General features: G+C 44.1%; 1 protein-coding gene across 2 annotated transcripts; it reads right to left on the bottom strand.

Moving 5' to 3' along the window:
* Window positions 1–587: 587 nt before the first annotated feature.
* On the bottom strand, window positions 588–11,343 carry C19H17orf75 (chromosome 19 C17orf75 homolog). 2 transcript variants are annotated; one of them, XM_030923268.1, is made up of 10 exons: window positions 11,157–11,343; window positions 10,356–10,436; window positions 8,969–9,094; window positions 7,361–7,504; window positions 7,050–7,107; window positions 4,423–4,449; window positions 3,874–3,938; window positions 3,566–3,702; window positions 2,422–2,525; window positions 588–972 (listed from the first exon to the last, which is right to left on the bottom strand). In XM_030923268.1, exons 1-10 carry the CDS (start codon window positions 11,294–11,296, stop codon window positions 757–759), a joined length of 1,098 nt encoding a protein of 365 aa, XP_030779128.1. In that variant the 5' UTR covers window positions 11,297–11,343; the 3' UTR covers window positions 588–756. The 2 variants fall into 2 exon arrangements, with proteins under 2 accessions (XP_030779128.1, XP_010370577.1); XM_010372275.1 differs by having other exon boundaries at window positions 4,423–4,542.
* Between the last annotated feature and the right edge of the window lie 4,822 nt (window positions 11,344–16,165).

Consider the following 16,165-nt stretch of genomic DNA (forward strand, 5'->3'; position numbering starts at 1 on the left):
TTTTTTTTTAAAAAGCTACAATCCATTGAAAAGGAAGTATTATGGTTTTTCTTTTTTTTTTTTTTTTTTGAGACGGAGTCTCGCTCTGTCACCCAGGCTGGAGTGCTGTGGCCAGATCTCAGCTCACTGCAAGCTCCGCCTCCTGGGTTCACGCCATTCTCCTGCCTCAGCCTCCCGGGTAGCTGGGACTACAGGCGCCGCCACCTCGCCCGGCTAGTTTTTTGTAGTTTTTAGTAGAGACGGGGTTTCACCGTGTTAGCCAGGATGGTCTCGATCCCCTGACCTCGTGATCCTCCCGTCTCGGCCTCCCAAAGTGCTGGGATTACAGGCTTGAGCCACCGCGCCCGGCCGTATTATGGTTTTTCTAAGAAAGGTTGCTAAATACTGCAGCAGACTCAGGCTTTTCCTGAGAAAAGCCACAAACAAAATCATCTCTGAAATTTTTTAAGCAGCAGCTTCCTGAAGCCTGGAATTTACAGGGCCAGTGAGACACTAAAATTCCACAACTCTCACATACGCATCTACCCAGGACTCAGTGAAGAAAACTCCACAACCCTCACATACGCATCTATCCAGGACTCAGTGAAGATGTTCCTCAGATTTTTGTTTAAGTTAAACTGGTAAAATATGAAAAGAAAATCTGGATTGAGTTTCAAATCATCTTAAATAGCAATCCTATGAACAATTATAACTGCAATTTCAAACACTAAGACTTAAATATATCACTTGATCATACAATTATCTCAAAACATATGATCAAAAACTTTGGTCAAGCGCTTCTTTCATGAATTCTTCAAGGACAGCTACCACATTTTTGGCTTCAGGCATTTCTTCATGTTCCACTTTAACAATCTTCAAAAGTATATCTCCACTACCACAGTTCTTTAGGAACATGTAACATTTAAACAAAGCATAATGATTCATTTCTGCCTGTCGGATAAATCTCTTCAAATTATTTGTGTCTTGTATGGCCTAGAAAAAGATCACCCAGTTAAAAATGTGTTAAGTGAAATAATAATGAAGCTAAAAAAAAACTCCTATCCAGCTGAGAACTCAACATATCTTCCTGAATTGTTTGCTTTTCATATTAAATATTTCCAAAATTTACATTGCAGTATGCTTTGCCCTTGGTAGAAGAAAATCTCTGTTTTTTTCTTGTTTCACTCTTGTTGCCCAGGCTGGAGTACAATGGCTCGATCTCGGAGCTTGTACTCCTCCTCCTGGGTTCAAGTGATTCTCCTGCCTCAGCCTCTGAAATAGCTGGGACTACAGGTATGCGCCACTATACCTGGCTAATTTTGTATTTTTAGTAGAGACAGGGTTTCACCATGTTGGCCAGGCTGGTCTCGGAACTTCTGCCCTCAAGTGATCCACCTGCCTCAGCCTCCCAAAGTGTTGGAATTACAGGCGTGAGCCACCACGCCCAGCTGAAAATCTCTTATACGAAGTAAAAATACTTTAAAATAATCTCCTGCCTAGCATGGTGGCTCATGTCTGTAATCCCAACACTTTGGGAGCCCCAGGCAAAAGGATTGCTTAAGGGCCGGTAGTTTGAGACTAGCCTGGGCAACACAGCGAGACCCCATCTCTACAAAAAATAAAATAATTAGCCGAGTGTGGTGGTGCACACCTGTAGTTTCAGCTACTCAGGAGGCTGAGCCAGGAAGATTGCTTGAACCCAGGAGATTAAGGCTGCAGTGAGCCATTATTGCACCACTGCACTCCAGCCTGAGTGAGAGAGTAATATTCTGTCTCTTAAAACAAACAAAACTCCTAAATAAGGTGACAACAAGTCTCCATCAGAATTCTTTTTTTTTTTTTTTTTTTAGACAAAGTCTCACTCTGTCACCCAGGCCAGAGTGCAGTGGCATAATCTGGGCTTATTGCAACCTCTGCCTCCTGGGTTCAAGCAATTTTCATGCCTCAGCCTCCTGACATAGCTGGGATAACAGGCACGCGCCACAATGCCCAGCTAACTTTTTGTAATTTTGGTAGAGACAGGGTTTTGCCATGTTGACCAGGCTGGTCTTGAACTCCTGGCCTCAAGCAGTCCACCTGCCATGGTCTCCTAAAGTGCTGGGATTACAGGCGTGAGCCACTGCGCCCAGCCCCCAACAGAATTTTGAAAACTTAAGCACTGAACCACTTTTTTTGTGCTTTGCAACTAAGATAAGTCACAAATTGTGGCCAAGACTGATGTTCCTTAAATATAAGCAAGCATTCAATCCAATTTATTAGAAATGATATGTATACAGAAGCTACCAAAAAATAAAGTAAATGTCTTCTGATAGTTCCAGTTTTGAGAACATCCTAATTAACAGACATCACAGCTATAAAGCAAGTTTGTTACTCTGTCACTGGTACTAATTAAAATTCAGACAAAAATTTCATGTGGGACTTGGCACACAGCCAACTAATTACCTTTAGTTTAAAGTTCTCCAGTACTTGTCGGAAAAGAAAAGGGTTACCTCCTTCAGCACCATTTAAAAAAGCTTGCATCCAATCCTCACAAAACCGGTTACTTCCTATAAAACATTTCAGAGAGACTAAATAAAATGAAATTTTACAAAGCTTTATTTATTTATTTCAGAGTTTTGCTCTTGTTGCCCAGGCTGGAGTGCAATGGTGTGATCTTGGTTCACTGCAACCTCCTCCTCCTGGATTCAAGTGATTCTCCTGCCTCAGCCTCCTGAGTAGTTGGGATTACATGTGCCTGCCACCATGCCTGGCTAATTTTTTTGTATTTTTAGTAGAGACAGGGTTTCACAATATTGGCCAGGCTGGTCTTGAACTCCTGACCTCCGATCCACCTGCCTCAGCCTCCCAAAGTGCTGGGATTACAGCTGTGAGCCACCGTGCCCAACCCATTTATTTATATATAAAAACATCTATAATGAATTATTTAAGACTTGCATAATGGCCTAAAAAAAATGGTGTGCTCACCACATGGCTAAGGAATACCAAAATGGCTGAAGCCCCCTGTATGCCCCTTCCCAATCACATCCCCCTTCCTTTCCCATCAGAAAGCATGATCATTCCCACAGATGTCTTTAAACTTTTCCCATATACCTTTGTGTGTGCAAGCCTTATCTACATTATTCTGCATATGCTAAAACTTTTATGTATTTTTTCTATTATGGTTATTTCACTAAATAGTATGTTTGAGAGCTATATTGACACAAGTAGCTCTAGTTCATTCATTTTCACTGCTCTGTTATATTCCATTGCATGAATATAGCAGTTTATCAGTTTTCCTGTTGATAAACACTTAAATTGCTTCCAATTCCTTGCTTTTTCAAATAATGCCTTTATGGACATTTTAAAATTCGTCTCCTTGTACACACATAGTAGAATTTCTTTATGTACTAGGCGTGGAATTGCTAGGCATAGCATGATTTCCATGTTTCTAGAATTATATTGTTTTCAGCAAGTGGTTTCTCATTGTTTGAGATAACCATGTAAAACTGCGCAAGGCAGGAAGAATAAGATTGTATCACATGCTCTCAGTGCAAAGATGGGGACTCGCAAGAGATGTAGGAAGGCTGCTTCAGAGGTTGTAGCTCACCTGCATTGCAGAACTGAGGCTGGGAGCTGCTGCAATCGATGACCACAGACTTATGCTGCTCCTCTGTCATGGCCATGCACAAAGAAGTCATGGTGCCTTCATGAATAAGTCCTTGAAGACTGGCCACACTCAGAAACCTGCCACACACACAAGTCCATTTCCACAAACAATATTGCAGGACAGAAGGGTGAAAACAAATTTATTTTGCACTAGGCTGGTGGGGAAGGGATGGGAGGAGCAGTTTACAAACATAGATGTCAATCTTGCTGTGGAAAAGCTTTTCTCTTTGAAAAAACTGTGTTCTTTACCTGTTAATGTCTCTCTTTGTTTTTTCATCTGATTCTTTAACTTCAACAGGAGTATAACTCAAAGCCTATGAGAGAAAAATGAAACCTGATTGGTACATATATTCCAGCTTTTCTTGAGCAGCTACTCATGACTAAATGTCCCTATAAGTCCCTACCACACTGGACAACGATTGATGGGCACTGGTCACAAACTCTCCAGAGCCTTGTTCAGCCACTGCCCATTAACATTTTATAGAATCAAAATTGCTTTGGATTTTTGTTTACCTTTTCAAATTGTTTTGGAAACTATACCTTTCCCAGATGACTTTGAAAAGTAATTATTTTAAAATGTTTTATCCTATTAGGAAGACTCAGCATTTGAAATCCAACTCTACCTTAGTAATATCACTTTCTAGATCTGAGAAAATAAAGTGTGGTCTATCTTGATAGCAAGGATAGTTTGAATATTTGGGGAGGGATGGGAGTCATATTCAGAGAAAATGAGTATGTTTCTAAATGATCCAAAGTGATTCTCAGTTAAGGAAATGCTCTCGTTTGGGCAGTACTTACAGCATGTAGCAGAAAGGTAAGCTTTTCCTGAAAGAGAAGAACAACCCTTTGGATTGGGCATACAACATCCTCAAACCAGCTGCTCAGATAGGACTTTATGTGACTCTCCAGGCCCCTTTCCTAAATCAAGAAAGAATGTCATTTGCTTTAATAGAAGCCTTCCCTTTAGTAGACTTTATATTTTCTTCATCATATCCTTGATGGTAAAAAAGACCAGGATAGATACCTCCCTTTTTAAAGCTAACACCACCAATTCAAAAAAAGAAACTGCGATATATCTTTCCTGGCTTGTTGGGCAGGGTGAGGATGAATTCTGTGCTGAATTTATTTAAAACACACCAAGAAATACATTCTATAAAATGAAGAGACTGAATTAATAGGGTTCCATGCTATTTCTTCACAGGGAAGAGTTGGGCATTCACATGCCCCTGTCCTCCTACTATACTGTGCACTCAATGGAGATACTCACTCAATAATCCTCATTTCCCCAGCACTTGCGGTACAGTGTCTAAAACATGCATAGTATGAGCTTATTAAGTGCCTATTGAATGACTAAAGGCATGTAGATACAGAATTCATTCGTATTCAGAATGTGAATAGGGAAGGATACAAGTAACTCATCAAAGCACTCCACCCCACTTCAGATGTCAGACATGCTGCCATGAGCACATCTGGCTTTCTAGGCTATGCTGCTCCCTGAAGACCAGTGTCACACAGGAAGAGCTCTAGTCTGGGAGAACAGCTCTATTAGACTTGCATCCCTTGCTCACTCCTGCACTATCCCTTCCTCTCTCCTGCAGTATCTTCTAAGTATGTGAAAAGTAAAACTACTACTATATATGTAATAGGTGGTAAATTTGTGAGAGTCATGACTAACAACTGCTACAAGCTGAAAGCAGTTTTTGTTTGCTTTTTTTGAGACAGGGTCTCACTCTGTCATCTGGGCTGGAGTGCAGTGGTGCGATCATAGCTACTGCAGCCTCAACTTCCCAGGCTCAAGTGATCCTCCTACCTCAGCCTCCCAAGTAGCTAGGACCACAGGTGTGTGCCACCATGTCTGGCTAATTTTTGTATTTTTTATAGAGAAGGGGTTTCACCTTGTTGCCCAGGCTGGTCTTGAACTCCTGGGCTCAAGTGATCTGCCCGCTTCAGCCTCTCAAAGTGCTGAGATTACAGGTGTGAGCCACCACACCCAGCCAGTTTTTCAAAGGTTTGAATAAGTTGATATGGATATGCCTAATTCATAAAAGATCAATTAATGAAAATAGAATGTTTTTAAGAATCTTTGATGTTGAGTTCAAGAACAGCCATACTATTGCATAGCATGTCTTTGTGCCAGAGGCTGCATGGACCACTACTTCTGACCATAATACAAATCTTATATGCCTAGAAATCAGGAAAAGGACATCCTCTTTCTCGCCAGGCATGTTACTACATGCCATTGAATAGATCAAATTTTTCATAGATACAAAACATCAGAAGTAGTCTTGTGAAACTTTCAGCACTTACAGAACTATGTTCCCTTTATGCCTTTAAAATCACCTGTGCTGGGTGCAGTGGCTCACACCTGTAATCCCAGCACTTTGGGAGGCCGAGGCAGGTGGATTACTTGAGCTCAGGAGTTCAAGACAAGCCTGGGCAATATGGCAAAACCCCACCTCTACCAAAAATACAATTATCTGCACATGGTGGTGCATGCCTGTGGTATCAGCTACTTGGGAGGCTGAGGTGGGAGGATCACTGGAGCCCAGAAAAGGCTGCAGTAAGCCATGATCGTGCCACTGCACTCTAGCCTAGGTGATAGAGTGAGACCCTATTTCAAAAAAGAAAAAAGAAAAAGAAAAGAAAAAAGAAAAAGAAACCACCTGTAGGCCAGGCACAATGGCTCACATCTGTAATCTCAGCACTTTGGGTGGCTGAGGTGGGAGGATTGCTTGAGGCCAGGAATCCTAGACCAGCCTGGGCAACAAAGTGAGACCCCCATCTCGATAAAAAATACCAAAAGTTAGCCAGGAGTGTTGGTATGTGCCTGTAGTCCCAGCTATTTGGGAGGCTGAGGCGAGAAGATTGCTTGAGCCCCAAGAGGCTGAGGCTGCAGTGAGCCTGATCGCACCACTGCCCTGCAGCTTGGGCAACAAAGCAAGAACCTGTCTTAAAAAAAAAAAAAAAAAAAAAAAAATAGTCACCTCTCTACTAGCTCACAAAGTGGCAAGTTTCTAGAATATAGGTGTCTTTGTGTCTATATGATTTGACAAGTAGAGCAATCACAGTATATTAATCATTTCAGTCTTTATTTTATTTTTTTAATTTTTTTGAGACGGAGTCTCACTCTGTTGCTCAGGCTGGAGTGCAGTGCTGCGATCTCAGCTCACTGAAACCTCTGCCTCCCGGGTTCAAGAGATTCGCCTGCCTCAGTCTCCTGAGTAGCTGGCATTACAGGCATCCGCTACCATGCCCAGCTAATTTTTCCATTTTTAGTAGAGACGAGGTTTCATCATATTGACCAGACTGGTCTCTGACCTTGTGATCTGCCCACCTTGGCCTCCCAAAGTGCTGGGATTACAGGTGTAAGCCACTGAGCCTGGCCCCATTTCAGTCTTTAAAAACCATTAAGTCAGTCACCTTACCTCACAATTCATGTTATTTTTCAGCCCTTGAATGTACTTGTCCAATTCAAGCCTGAAAGTATGTTCTTAAGGAAGCAATAAAGGATGAATAATGAAGACAGTATTTTGTCTCTTAACGAGAAATATAAAATCTCTCAAATAATGTGAGCTGCAAATGCAAACAAACCAAGGCAAAATGGCCACATGAAGGTATGAAATTCAACTAAATACATGAGGAGTAGAAAAGCTTTTTGGAGGTTCGTAGTAATAGTCTTCCACCTGCCTTCCCATGTTTTCCTTCCTGATGTTCTCAAAAACCAAAGAAAGGATATAGCTCAAGTCCTTTTTCAGACCCTCCTAAAAAACAGACCACATATTCTGAAAGGTTATGTTCAGAGTCTGTCGTTACTGTTTCAGGAAGCAGTTTTTCATTTTGGAAAAAGCAGTAATAACAACCAACTCGGTAACCTGGAATTCTAGAAAAGAAAGAAAATGTAAAATGCATTATTTTGGTTACTCATGCATCTATAATTTTGTGGACTACTCTGAATTTTGGTCATCTTGATCTGGCAACACCATTAAACTGCCCACTAACTCAGAGCTTCCCAGACTTCTTGTTGGTGTGCTTGTAGCAGCAAAGAAAAACGAATGTATACCCTGGAGGGCTTTAGTTAAAGCAGCCACTACCATACATGAAATTTCTTTGAATTCTCCTGTCTTACGTGAACAATTCACACAAATTTCACTCTAGTTCATACCCATGTTTATATTAAAAAATAAAAGCATGTTCTCCCCTCTCCCAAACTTTTACAAATTGATGTTTCAGGCAGATGTGCCTGAAGGTGGCCTCACCCTTGGGACATGGCCTCAAACTCCTGAGGGAACCTGTATGCTAACTTCACGGTCTGAGTTGAACTATAATAAAGAGGTGTAATGGAGGCTGGACGTGGTGGCTCACACCTGTAATCCCAGCACTTTGGGAGGCCAAGGCAAGTGAATCACCTGAGGTCAGGAGTTTGAGACCAGCCTGGCCAACATGGTGAAATCCCATCTCTACTAAAAATACAAAAAGTAGCTGAGTGTGGTGGTGCATGCCTGTAATCCCAGCTATTCAGGATGCTGAGGCAGGAGAATTGCTTGAACCAGGGAGGTGGAGGTTGCAGTGAGCCACAATCAGGCTACTGTACTCCAGCCTGGGCAACAGAATGAGACTCTGTCTAAAAAAAAGAAAAACAAAAAAATAGAGGTGTAATGGAAAGACAGTTGGAATTGAACTAAGAATGCTCATGTTTAAGCCTGAACTCCATCGATTTGACCAGCCTCATGACCTGAGCTTACATAAACTTCTCTGAGTTTATTTCCTCATCTGAAAATGAAAATAAAAGTATCTGCTGTATTTCCCCTTTGTAAAGAAAAATACATAAAAGTTTGTGAAAATACTTTACAAACTGTATACAAATTTAGTTTTAATAATCAACTCTTTTCTTCTTCTAAGTATAAAACTTACTAGTCTGGGCAACATAGTGGGATGCCATTTCTACAAAAAAAAAAAAAAAAAATTTAAAAATTAGCTGGGCATAGTAGTGCCTGCCTGCAGTCCCAGCTACTTGGGAGGCTGAGGTGAGAGGATTGCTTAAGCCCAGGAGGTCAAGGCTGCAGTGAGCTGTAATCACGCCACTGCACTCCAGCCTGGGCAACAAAGCAAGACCCTGTCTCAAAAAAATAAGCTAATTAAATAAAGTTCAATTGGGTGCCAGGGTCTCTGCCATTCAATTAATTCCATTCCACAAATGTTTATGTGTGAGGCCCAGTGCTCGGACTGCCAGAGAATAAAGACAAATTCTACAGGTCTAGTAGGAGCTGATCTTTTGGAGTTTCTCATCACTTCTCATATTTAGTTCAGAAACAAAAACTCAGGACACAGCACATTTTGCACTTACTTCAGCTCCACAGATGCAACATTACCCAGCCCTTCAAAGACTGCACCTTTTGAAAGACGCTTAGCAATAAAACTGCGCAGCTCTGGCTCCACTTCGGATGGTAGATTAGTATCCGCCAAGGAGAGGCTTGACAAATGAAAGACACACATTCTTTACCAGTGGACTAGTGTATTCACACCCATTAAGTCAGACAGAATGGTACCAAAGCCAGGGGCTCTTTTAAGGACGGGGGAAAGCTGTCCTTATGAATCCTATTGGTGAAGCTCCTAGGAATGCATGTCACTAAGTATGATCTACCTCATCAAATAGCTTAAAATACTCCTATCTTTCCAGCTCATTCTCTCCAGTACTGTGACTCCACTGGAACCCCCAATCCACTGACCCTACCTCTTTTTCACAGTCTCTCAAGTTTCTCATCTCATTTCCCTCCTTATTCCACCTTAATTCCATGGTCAGTCATTATAATCACACCCCTGCACACATTCTTATCTTTTTTATCTTTCAACTTCATTGAGGTATAATTGATGATTTAAAAATTTCAGGGCTAGGACCGGGCGCAGTGGCTCACGCCTATAATCCCAGCACTTTGGGAGGCTGAGGTGGGTGGACCACGAAGTCAGGAGATCGAGATCATCCTGGCTAACACAGTGAAACCCCGTCTCTACTAAAAAAATACAAAAAAATTAGCCAGGCATGGTGGTAGGTGCCGGTAGTCCCAGCTACTCAGGAGGCTGAGGCAGAAGAATGGCCTGAACCCGGGAGGCGGAGCTTGCAGTGAGTCGAGATCCTGCCACTACACTCCAGCCTGGGCAACAGAGGGAGACTGTCTCAAAAAACAACAACAACAAAAAAGAAATTTCAGGGCTGGGCAAGGTGGCTCATGCCTGTAATCCCAACACTTTGGGAGGCAGAAGTGGGCAGATCACTTCAGTCCAGGAGTTCAAGACTAGACTGGGCAACATGGCGAAACCCCATCTCTATCAGAAATACAAAAATTAGCCAGGCGTGGTGGTCAATAGTCCCAGATACTGGGGAGGCTGTAGTGAGAGGATCACCTGAGGCCGGGGAGGTTGACGCTGCAGCGAGCCAAGATCATGCCACTGCACTCCAACCTGGGCAGCAGAGCAAGACTCGGTCTCACTTTAAAAGGAAAACAAAAGGATTTCTTTCTAGCTAATCACCAAGCACAAGTATGTGGATTTGTTTGTCCCAGCCTTGAATGAACCAGCCAATGAGGAAATCAGGATGAGGTTTCTAGGGGACAGGAAGAATTGATGGTTTGACTCAGGGAAAGCTCAGTGGAAATAGAGTACCCACTGACATGCACAGGCCAGAGATGCAGGGAAGATAAAAGCACATGCATGAATTACGGTGAAGCTCTTTTTACCTGAAATCATCACCAGAGGGAGTTTCTGCATTTGTGCCACTTGGGCTTCCGTCATCACTGTCCCCTCGTTGCTGTGCCAATCTGCAAGCCACAAAACCAATAGTGCTATCAATTATGGGCTCTAAACCAAGAGGAGTATGGGGGCCTTGCAAGCAGGGTAAGACAAGGAGTCAACTAAAAATGCTGCAAGGTGGAAGTGCACTGCCTATCCTCATGACAAGGAAAACCCATACAGCAGTGCTGACAAGAGCCCCTTCTCTCTCCAGGCCACCTAAGGGATGGAGGAAAGGCTAAATACCCAGAAGGTTCAAGGAGACTCCTTTAAAAACCAAACTTGACAGGGCCAAGAAGGTTCCAGGAAAGTCAGTCAGGAGAAGGGAAAAGAGGAAGCAAGAACAGAGGAAAACCAGAGGGTGGGGACGCGGGGTGTGTGTGACAGAAATAGAAGAAAGTGGGGAGATAATGACAGAAAGGAGAGGGGACGGGAACTGAAATTATTGAGCGTGCGGGGCACTGCGCTAAACAAAGGGCAGCCGCAGAGTAAGGAGCTGGGATGATATAGAGGCAGATGAAGGGCACAGGCATGGTTGGGCCAGGCATACAAGTCCACGATGGGGGCTGGGAAGAGCAGCGTGAGGCAAGGAGCGCCCTTCAGGCCAGAGACCTTGGCTGGGAGAGGAGAAGATGGCTTTTAGGAGTGGCCGGGCCGCCGGGCCGGGGGTGGGGTGCAAGGCCGGGCGGCGGGCCGGGGGCGGGGCCGCAAGGGCAGGCGGGCTGGCAGGCCGAGCTGGGCGCCAGCACCTGCTTCCGCGGTAGCTGTAAAGACAGTAGTGGCTGCTGGACGGCGGCTCGAGTCTCCGCTCCTCGGCTGAGCCTCCCTCCTCGCTACTCTCTAGCTCCTTTTCATCTCCATCCAGCGATTCCTGCAAGGAGGGGAGCATCGCGACGGCCTCTGGGTGGCCCTGTGTCTCCGCCAAACCGCTCCCCTGCTGCCGTGCAGCCGTCGGTATCCGGGCTCGTCCGGCTCCCGGCTCTCGCACACCTGCGTTCCGCTGGTTTTCCCGGGTTCGCAGGCAAAGACTAGCCTGGTAAAGGGAGGCTTTTCTCCCCCCCGGGGCTGACAGGCGTACTGAGTTCGCCTTTACTGAAAAACTTTTACCATTTATTTTGAACTTATTTTCCGTTGAGTCGTCTAGGAAACTTACTATGTGATGAGGGTGGCACAACTACCTAGCCACATGGAAAAGAATAAGGCTATTTGTCTGCCTCCTTGTGCGCGTGCCAGCACGCACAGACACCCATTCGATAAAAAAGTTAAGAATTTAAAATGAATTTTGTTAAAGTGAAAATATGGGATAATGTTAATTCTCGAAGTTAAGGAGGTCTTTCTAAACATAATAAAACAGAAGTCATACAGGAAAACGTTTTAAAAATCTAACTATGTAAAAACTGAAAGGCCGGGCACAGTGGCTCACGCCTGTAATCCCAGAGCTTTGGGAGACCGTCGCAGGCGGATCACTTGAGGTCAGGAGTTCAAGACCAGCCTGGGCAACATGGTGAAACTCTGTCTCTACCAAAAGTACAAAAAATTAGCCAGGCGTGGTGGTTCACGCCTGTAATCCCAGCAACCCTTCAGTCTCTGCCCATTACCCAGTTCTAACATCAATTCACATTTTCGGGTGTTTGTTTCTGCAACACCCTATTCTCTGGTACCAGTTTTCTGTCTCAGTCCATTTTATGATGCTATAAAAGGATATCAAAGAGTGGGCAATTTATAATCACCTCTTAAAGGCCCCACTTCTTAATAGTCTTACAATGGCAATTAAATTTCAAAATGAATTTGGGAGTGGACAAACACTTAAACCATAGCACCATGTGAAGGAGGAGGCAGACTGCAGTGATGTGTCTACAAACCAAGGAATGTCAAGGATTAATGGTGATCACCAGAAGCTAGGAGAGGACATGGAACAGATTCTCCACTAGAGGCTTCAAGAGAGTATGTCCCCACCAGCACCTCCATGTCAACTTCTAGCATCCAGAACTGTGAAATAATACATTTCCATTGTTTTAAGCCACCGTGTGTGTGCGTGTGTTTTGTATTTTTTTAAATTTTTAGTACAAACTTTATTCATAAATAAAACTTCATAAAGTTAAAAGCAGGGGCAGTTCCTACTTTAAGCGAGACTCCGTCTTAAAAAAAAAAAAAAAAAAAAGGGAATACTGGAAGGCAGCCTGCCATTTTATTTAAAGTTACAAGTTAGGTTTTTCAGATGGATAACAGTTGAGATCATTAAATCCCCTTCCTGCTTCTCAGATTTTCACAAAATAGCACATTAAATCCTCAGTCCTAAGCAATCCCAGCAGAGATTCCAAATTGCCTCTCAATATCAAAGTGGATAGCACAGTTTCTTCTCTTGCAATAAAGGTACTCATTTGATGAATGAGGGAGTATAGCAGTCAGATTCTTAAAAGATTGTGTTGCAGAAGTTACTGCCATGTCTTCATTCGCAATGTGTATCCTCACCTCTATCTCCCATTTAGTAACATTGTCAGTTTCCTTATCTCTCATTTCAACTACATTTAAAAGAGGATTCTAATTGCGGACAACACACGACAGAGGCATTTCAGATTGGAGAGTAGTCTCTTGAGATACACTTGATTTTAGTTTTAAGCAGAACTTCCTGGGGAGGTTAAGTTACAATACCACAGTCACGAGGATGGTAGAAAAACTCATAGTAAATATTTGGCAAAACATAGGTTACAAGGCAACCACCTCCTAGAAACACTTCATCGGGGTTCATATACAAATTGTGAAATATCATGGGTTTAATCCTGGCACAGAACCAAAACTGGGTGCATTATACTTGAATAGCTGACCAGTCCCCAGCACAGGTCCATATCAAGGAATGGAGGAAAAAGAGCCCTTTTAACCCCAAAATGGTCTTCATTTGCCCAGACTGAAAACCAAATCTCACTCAGGAAACAGCTGTATTTTTATTTTTATTTTTATTTTTATTTATTTATTTTTTTTTTCTGAGACGGAGTCTCGCTCTGTCGCCCGGGCTGGAGTGCAGTGGCCGGATCTCAGCTCACTGCAAGCTCCGCCTCCCGGGTTTACGCCATTCTCCTGCCTCAGCCTCCCAAGTAGCTGGGACTACCAGGCACCCGCCACCTCGCCCGGCTAGTTTTTTTTTTTTTTTTTGTATTTTTTAGTAGAGACGGGGTTTCACTGTGTTAGCCAGGATGGTCTTGATCTCCTGACCTCGTGATCCGCCCGTCTCGGCCTCCCAAAGTGCTGGGATTACAGGCTTGAGCCACCGCGCCCGGCTGTATTTTTATTTTTTATAGAGACAGGGTATCAAGAAAGAAAGAAAGAAAGAAACTAATACAGAGTCCCCCCCAACAACCCTTTCTTCTATTCCAATCTGGATTTTTTCACATTCTTCCCTGTTAATCCCATTTTTTTTTTTTTTTTTTTTTGAGGTGGAGTCCCGCTCTGTCGCCCAGACTGGAGTGCAGTGGCGCAATCTCGGCTCACTACAAGCTCCACCCCCCGGGTTCACGCCATTCTCCTGCCTCAGCCTCCCGAGTACCTGGGACTACGGGCGCCCGCCACCTCGCCCGGCTAGTTTTTTGTATTTTTAGTAGAGACGGGGGTTTCACCGTGTTAGCCAGGATGGTCTCGATCTCCTGACCTCGTGATCCGCCCATCTCGGCCTCCCAAAGTGCTGGGATTACAGGCTTGAGCCACCGCGCCCAGCCTAATCCCATTTTTTCTAGATTATGGTTTATTCTCTTAATTTGCTTTAATCAAATCAAGAGGCAGGAGAATCACCTGATCCTGCGAGGCAGAGGCTGCAGTGAGCCAAGATCGTGCCACTGCTCTCCAGCCTGGGCAACACAGCGAGATTACGTCTTGGGGGAAAAAAAAAAGAAATAGAATTTTAGACTGATATGATTGGACATTGAATTCTAGGTTGAAAAGAATTACCCCAGCCGGGTGCAGTGGCTCACACCTGTAATCCCAGCACTTTGGGAGGCTGAGGCAGGTGGATCACCTGAGGTCACAAGTTCCAGACCAGCCTGGCAAACCTGGTGAAACTCTGTCTCTACTAAAAAATATAAAAATTAGCCAGGCGTGGTGGCACACACCTGTAGTCCCAGATACTCGGGAGTCTGAGGCAGAAGAATCCCCATGTTGGTCAGGCTGGTCTCGAACTCCTGACCTCGTGATCCGCCCTCCTCGGCCTCCCAAAGTGCTGGGATTACAGGCATAAGCCATGACCGTGACCGGCCCGAATCAGCCATTTCTCCAAGAACCTCAGGTTGCTTTTACTGGAGAATGGTATTATAAACCAAGACCCGGGGGCAAAATATGCTTGCTATGGGGCATTATTGCTTCTAGGCCCTCTCAGCTGATAAGACAAGGAAATATATGTATCTATACTAACTTGAGTATATACCCATATCCATAAATATTTCTCTATGTATCTATTTTAAAATAAACATTAGTTCATCCTGGTGTCTCCAGCTCTAATCTATGGCCACATGGATCATTCTAGCCTCCTCTCCTTGCTTATCTATAAACCCACTGCAACAAGAGGCACAGCATGGTGGTTCACGCCTGTAATCTCAACACTTTGAGAAGCTAAGACAGAAGGATCACTTGAGCCCAGAAGTTCAAGACCAGCCTGGACAACAAAGCAAGACCTTATCTTGACAAAAAATAAAAAAAATTAGCAAGGCATGGTGGCATGGCCCTGTAGTCCCTGCTACTTGGTGGGCTGAGGTGTGAGGATCCATTGAGCCCAGGCGATCGAGGCTGCAGTGTGCTACAATTGCACCACTGCACTCTACCATTCTGGGCCACTGAAACCCAGCTAATTTTTATTTTCATAGAGAATAGGATAATGCTTTGTTGCCCAGGCTCGCCTTAAACTTCTGGCTTCAAGTGATTCTCCCACCTCAGCCTCCCAAAGTGTTGGGAATGAGCTAGCCCACCAGGCCTTCTTTAATTTCTAACAGCATTTTTTTTTTTTTTTTTTTTTTTGAGACAGAGTCTCGGTCTGTCGCCAGGCTGGAGTGCAGTGGCGCAATCTTGGCTCACTGCAACCTCTGCCTCCTGGGTTCAAGTGATTCTCCAGCCTCCCAAGTAGTTGGGATTATAGGCACACACCACCAGGCCCAGCTAATTTTTGTGTTTTTAGCAGAGACAGGGTTTCACCATGTTGGCCAGGATGGTCTCTCTCTTGACCTTAGGTGATCTGCCCCCCTAAGCCTCCCAACTAACAGCAATATTTTATTGCTTTCATAGTAAAAGTGTTTTAATCTGTTTGTGGTGCTATAACAAAACACCACAGACTGGGGAATTTATGAGTAACAGAATTGTATTTCTTTTTTTTGAGATGGAGTCTCACTATGTCGCCAAGGCTGGAGTATAGTCGTGCAATCTCAGCTCACTGCAACCTCCACCTGCAAGGTTCAAGCCTCAGCCTGGGTTCTCCTGCCTCAGCCTCCTGAGTAGCTGGGGTTACAGGTGCCCACCACAATGCCCAGCTGATTTTTGTATTTTTAGTAGAGACGGGATTTTGCCATGTTGGCAAGGCTGGTCTCGAACTCTTGATCTCAGGTGATCCACCCACCTCAGCCTTCCAAAGTGCTGGGATTACAGGCATGAGCCACCACACCTGGCCAGCATTTTATTTCTTTTCTTTTTCTTTTTTTTACCCTGGTCTTATTGCCCAGGCTGGAGTGCAATGGCGCGATCTTGGCTCACTACAACCTCCGCCTCCTGGGTTCAAGCAATTCTC

The sequence above is a fragment of the Rhinopithecus roxellana genome, chromosome 19 (assembly GCF_007565055.1).
Source record: "Rhinopithecus roxellana isolate Shanxi Qingling chromosome 19, ASM756505v1, whole genome shotgun sequence".
In the NCBI taxonomy this organism is placed as follows: domain Eukaryota; kingdom Metazoa; phylum Chordata; class Mammalia; order Primates; family Cercopithecidae; genus Rhinopithecus; species Rhinopithecus roxellana.

What these genes read in the sequence shown, in the direction of transcription:
- C19H17orf75 (XM_010372275.1), bottom strand. Translation starts at nt 11,296, where the DNA reads ATGCTCCCCTCCTTGCAGGAATCGCTGGATGGAGATGAAAAGGAGCTA. An exon ending in TCTGAAAAAGGACTTGAGCT is followed by an intron (nt 7,108 to 7,360) that starts ATATCCTTTCTT and finishes TTAAGAACATAC; the next exon opens with TTTCAGGCTTGAATTGGACA. An exon ending in TGGAGAACTTTAAACTAAAG is followed by an intron (nt 973 to 2,421) that starts GTAATTAGTTGG and finishes ATCTTTTTCTAG; the next exon opens with GCCATACAAGACACAAATAA.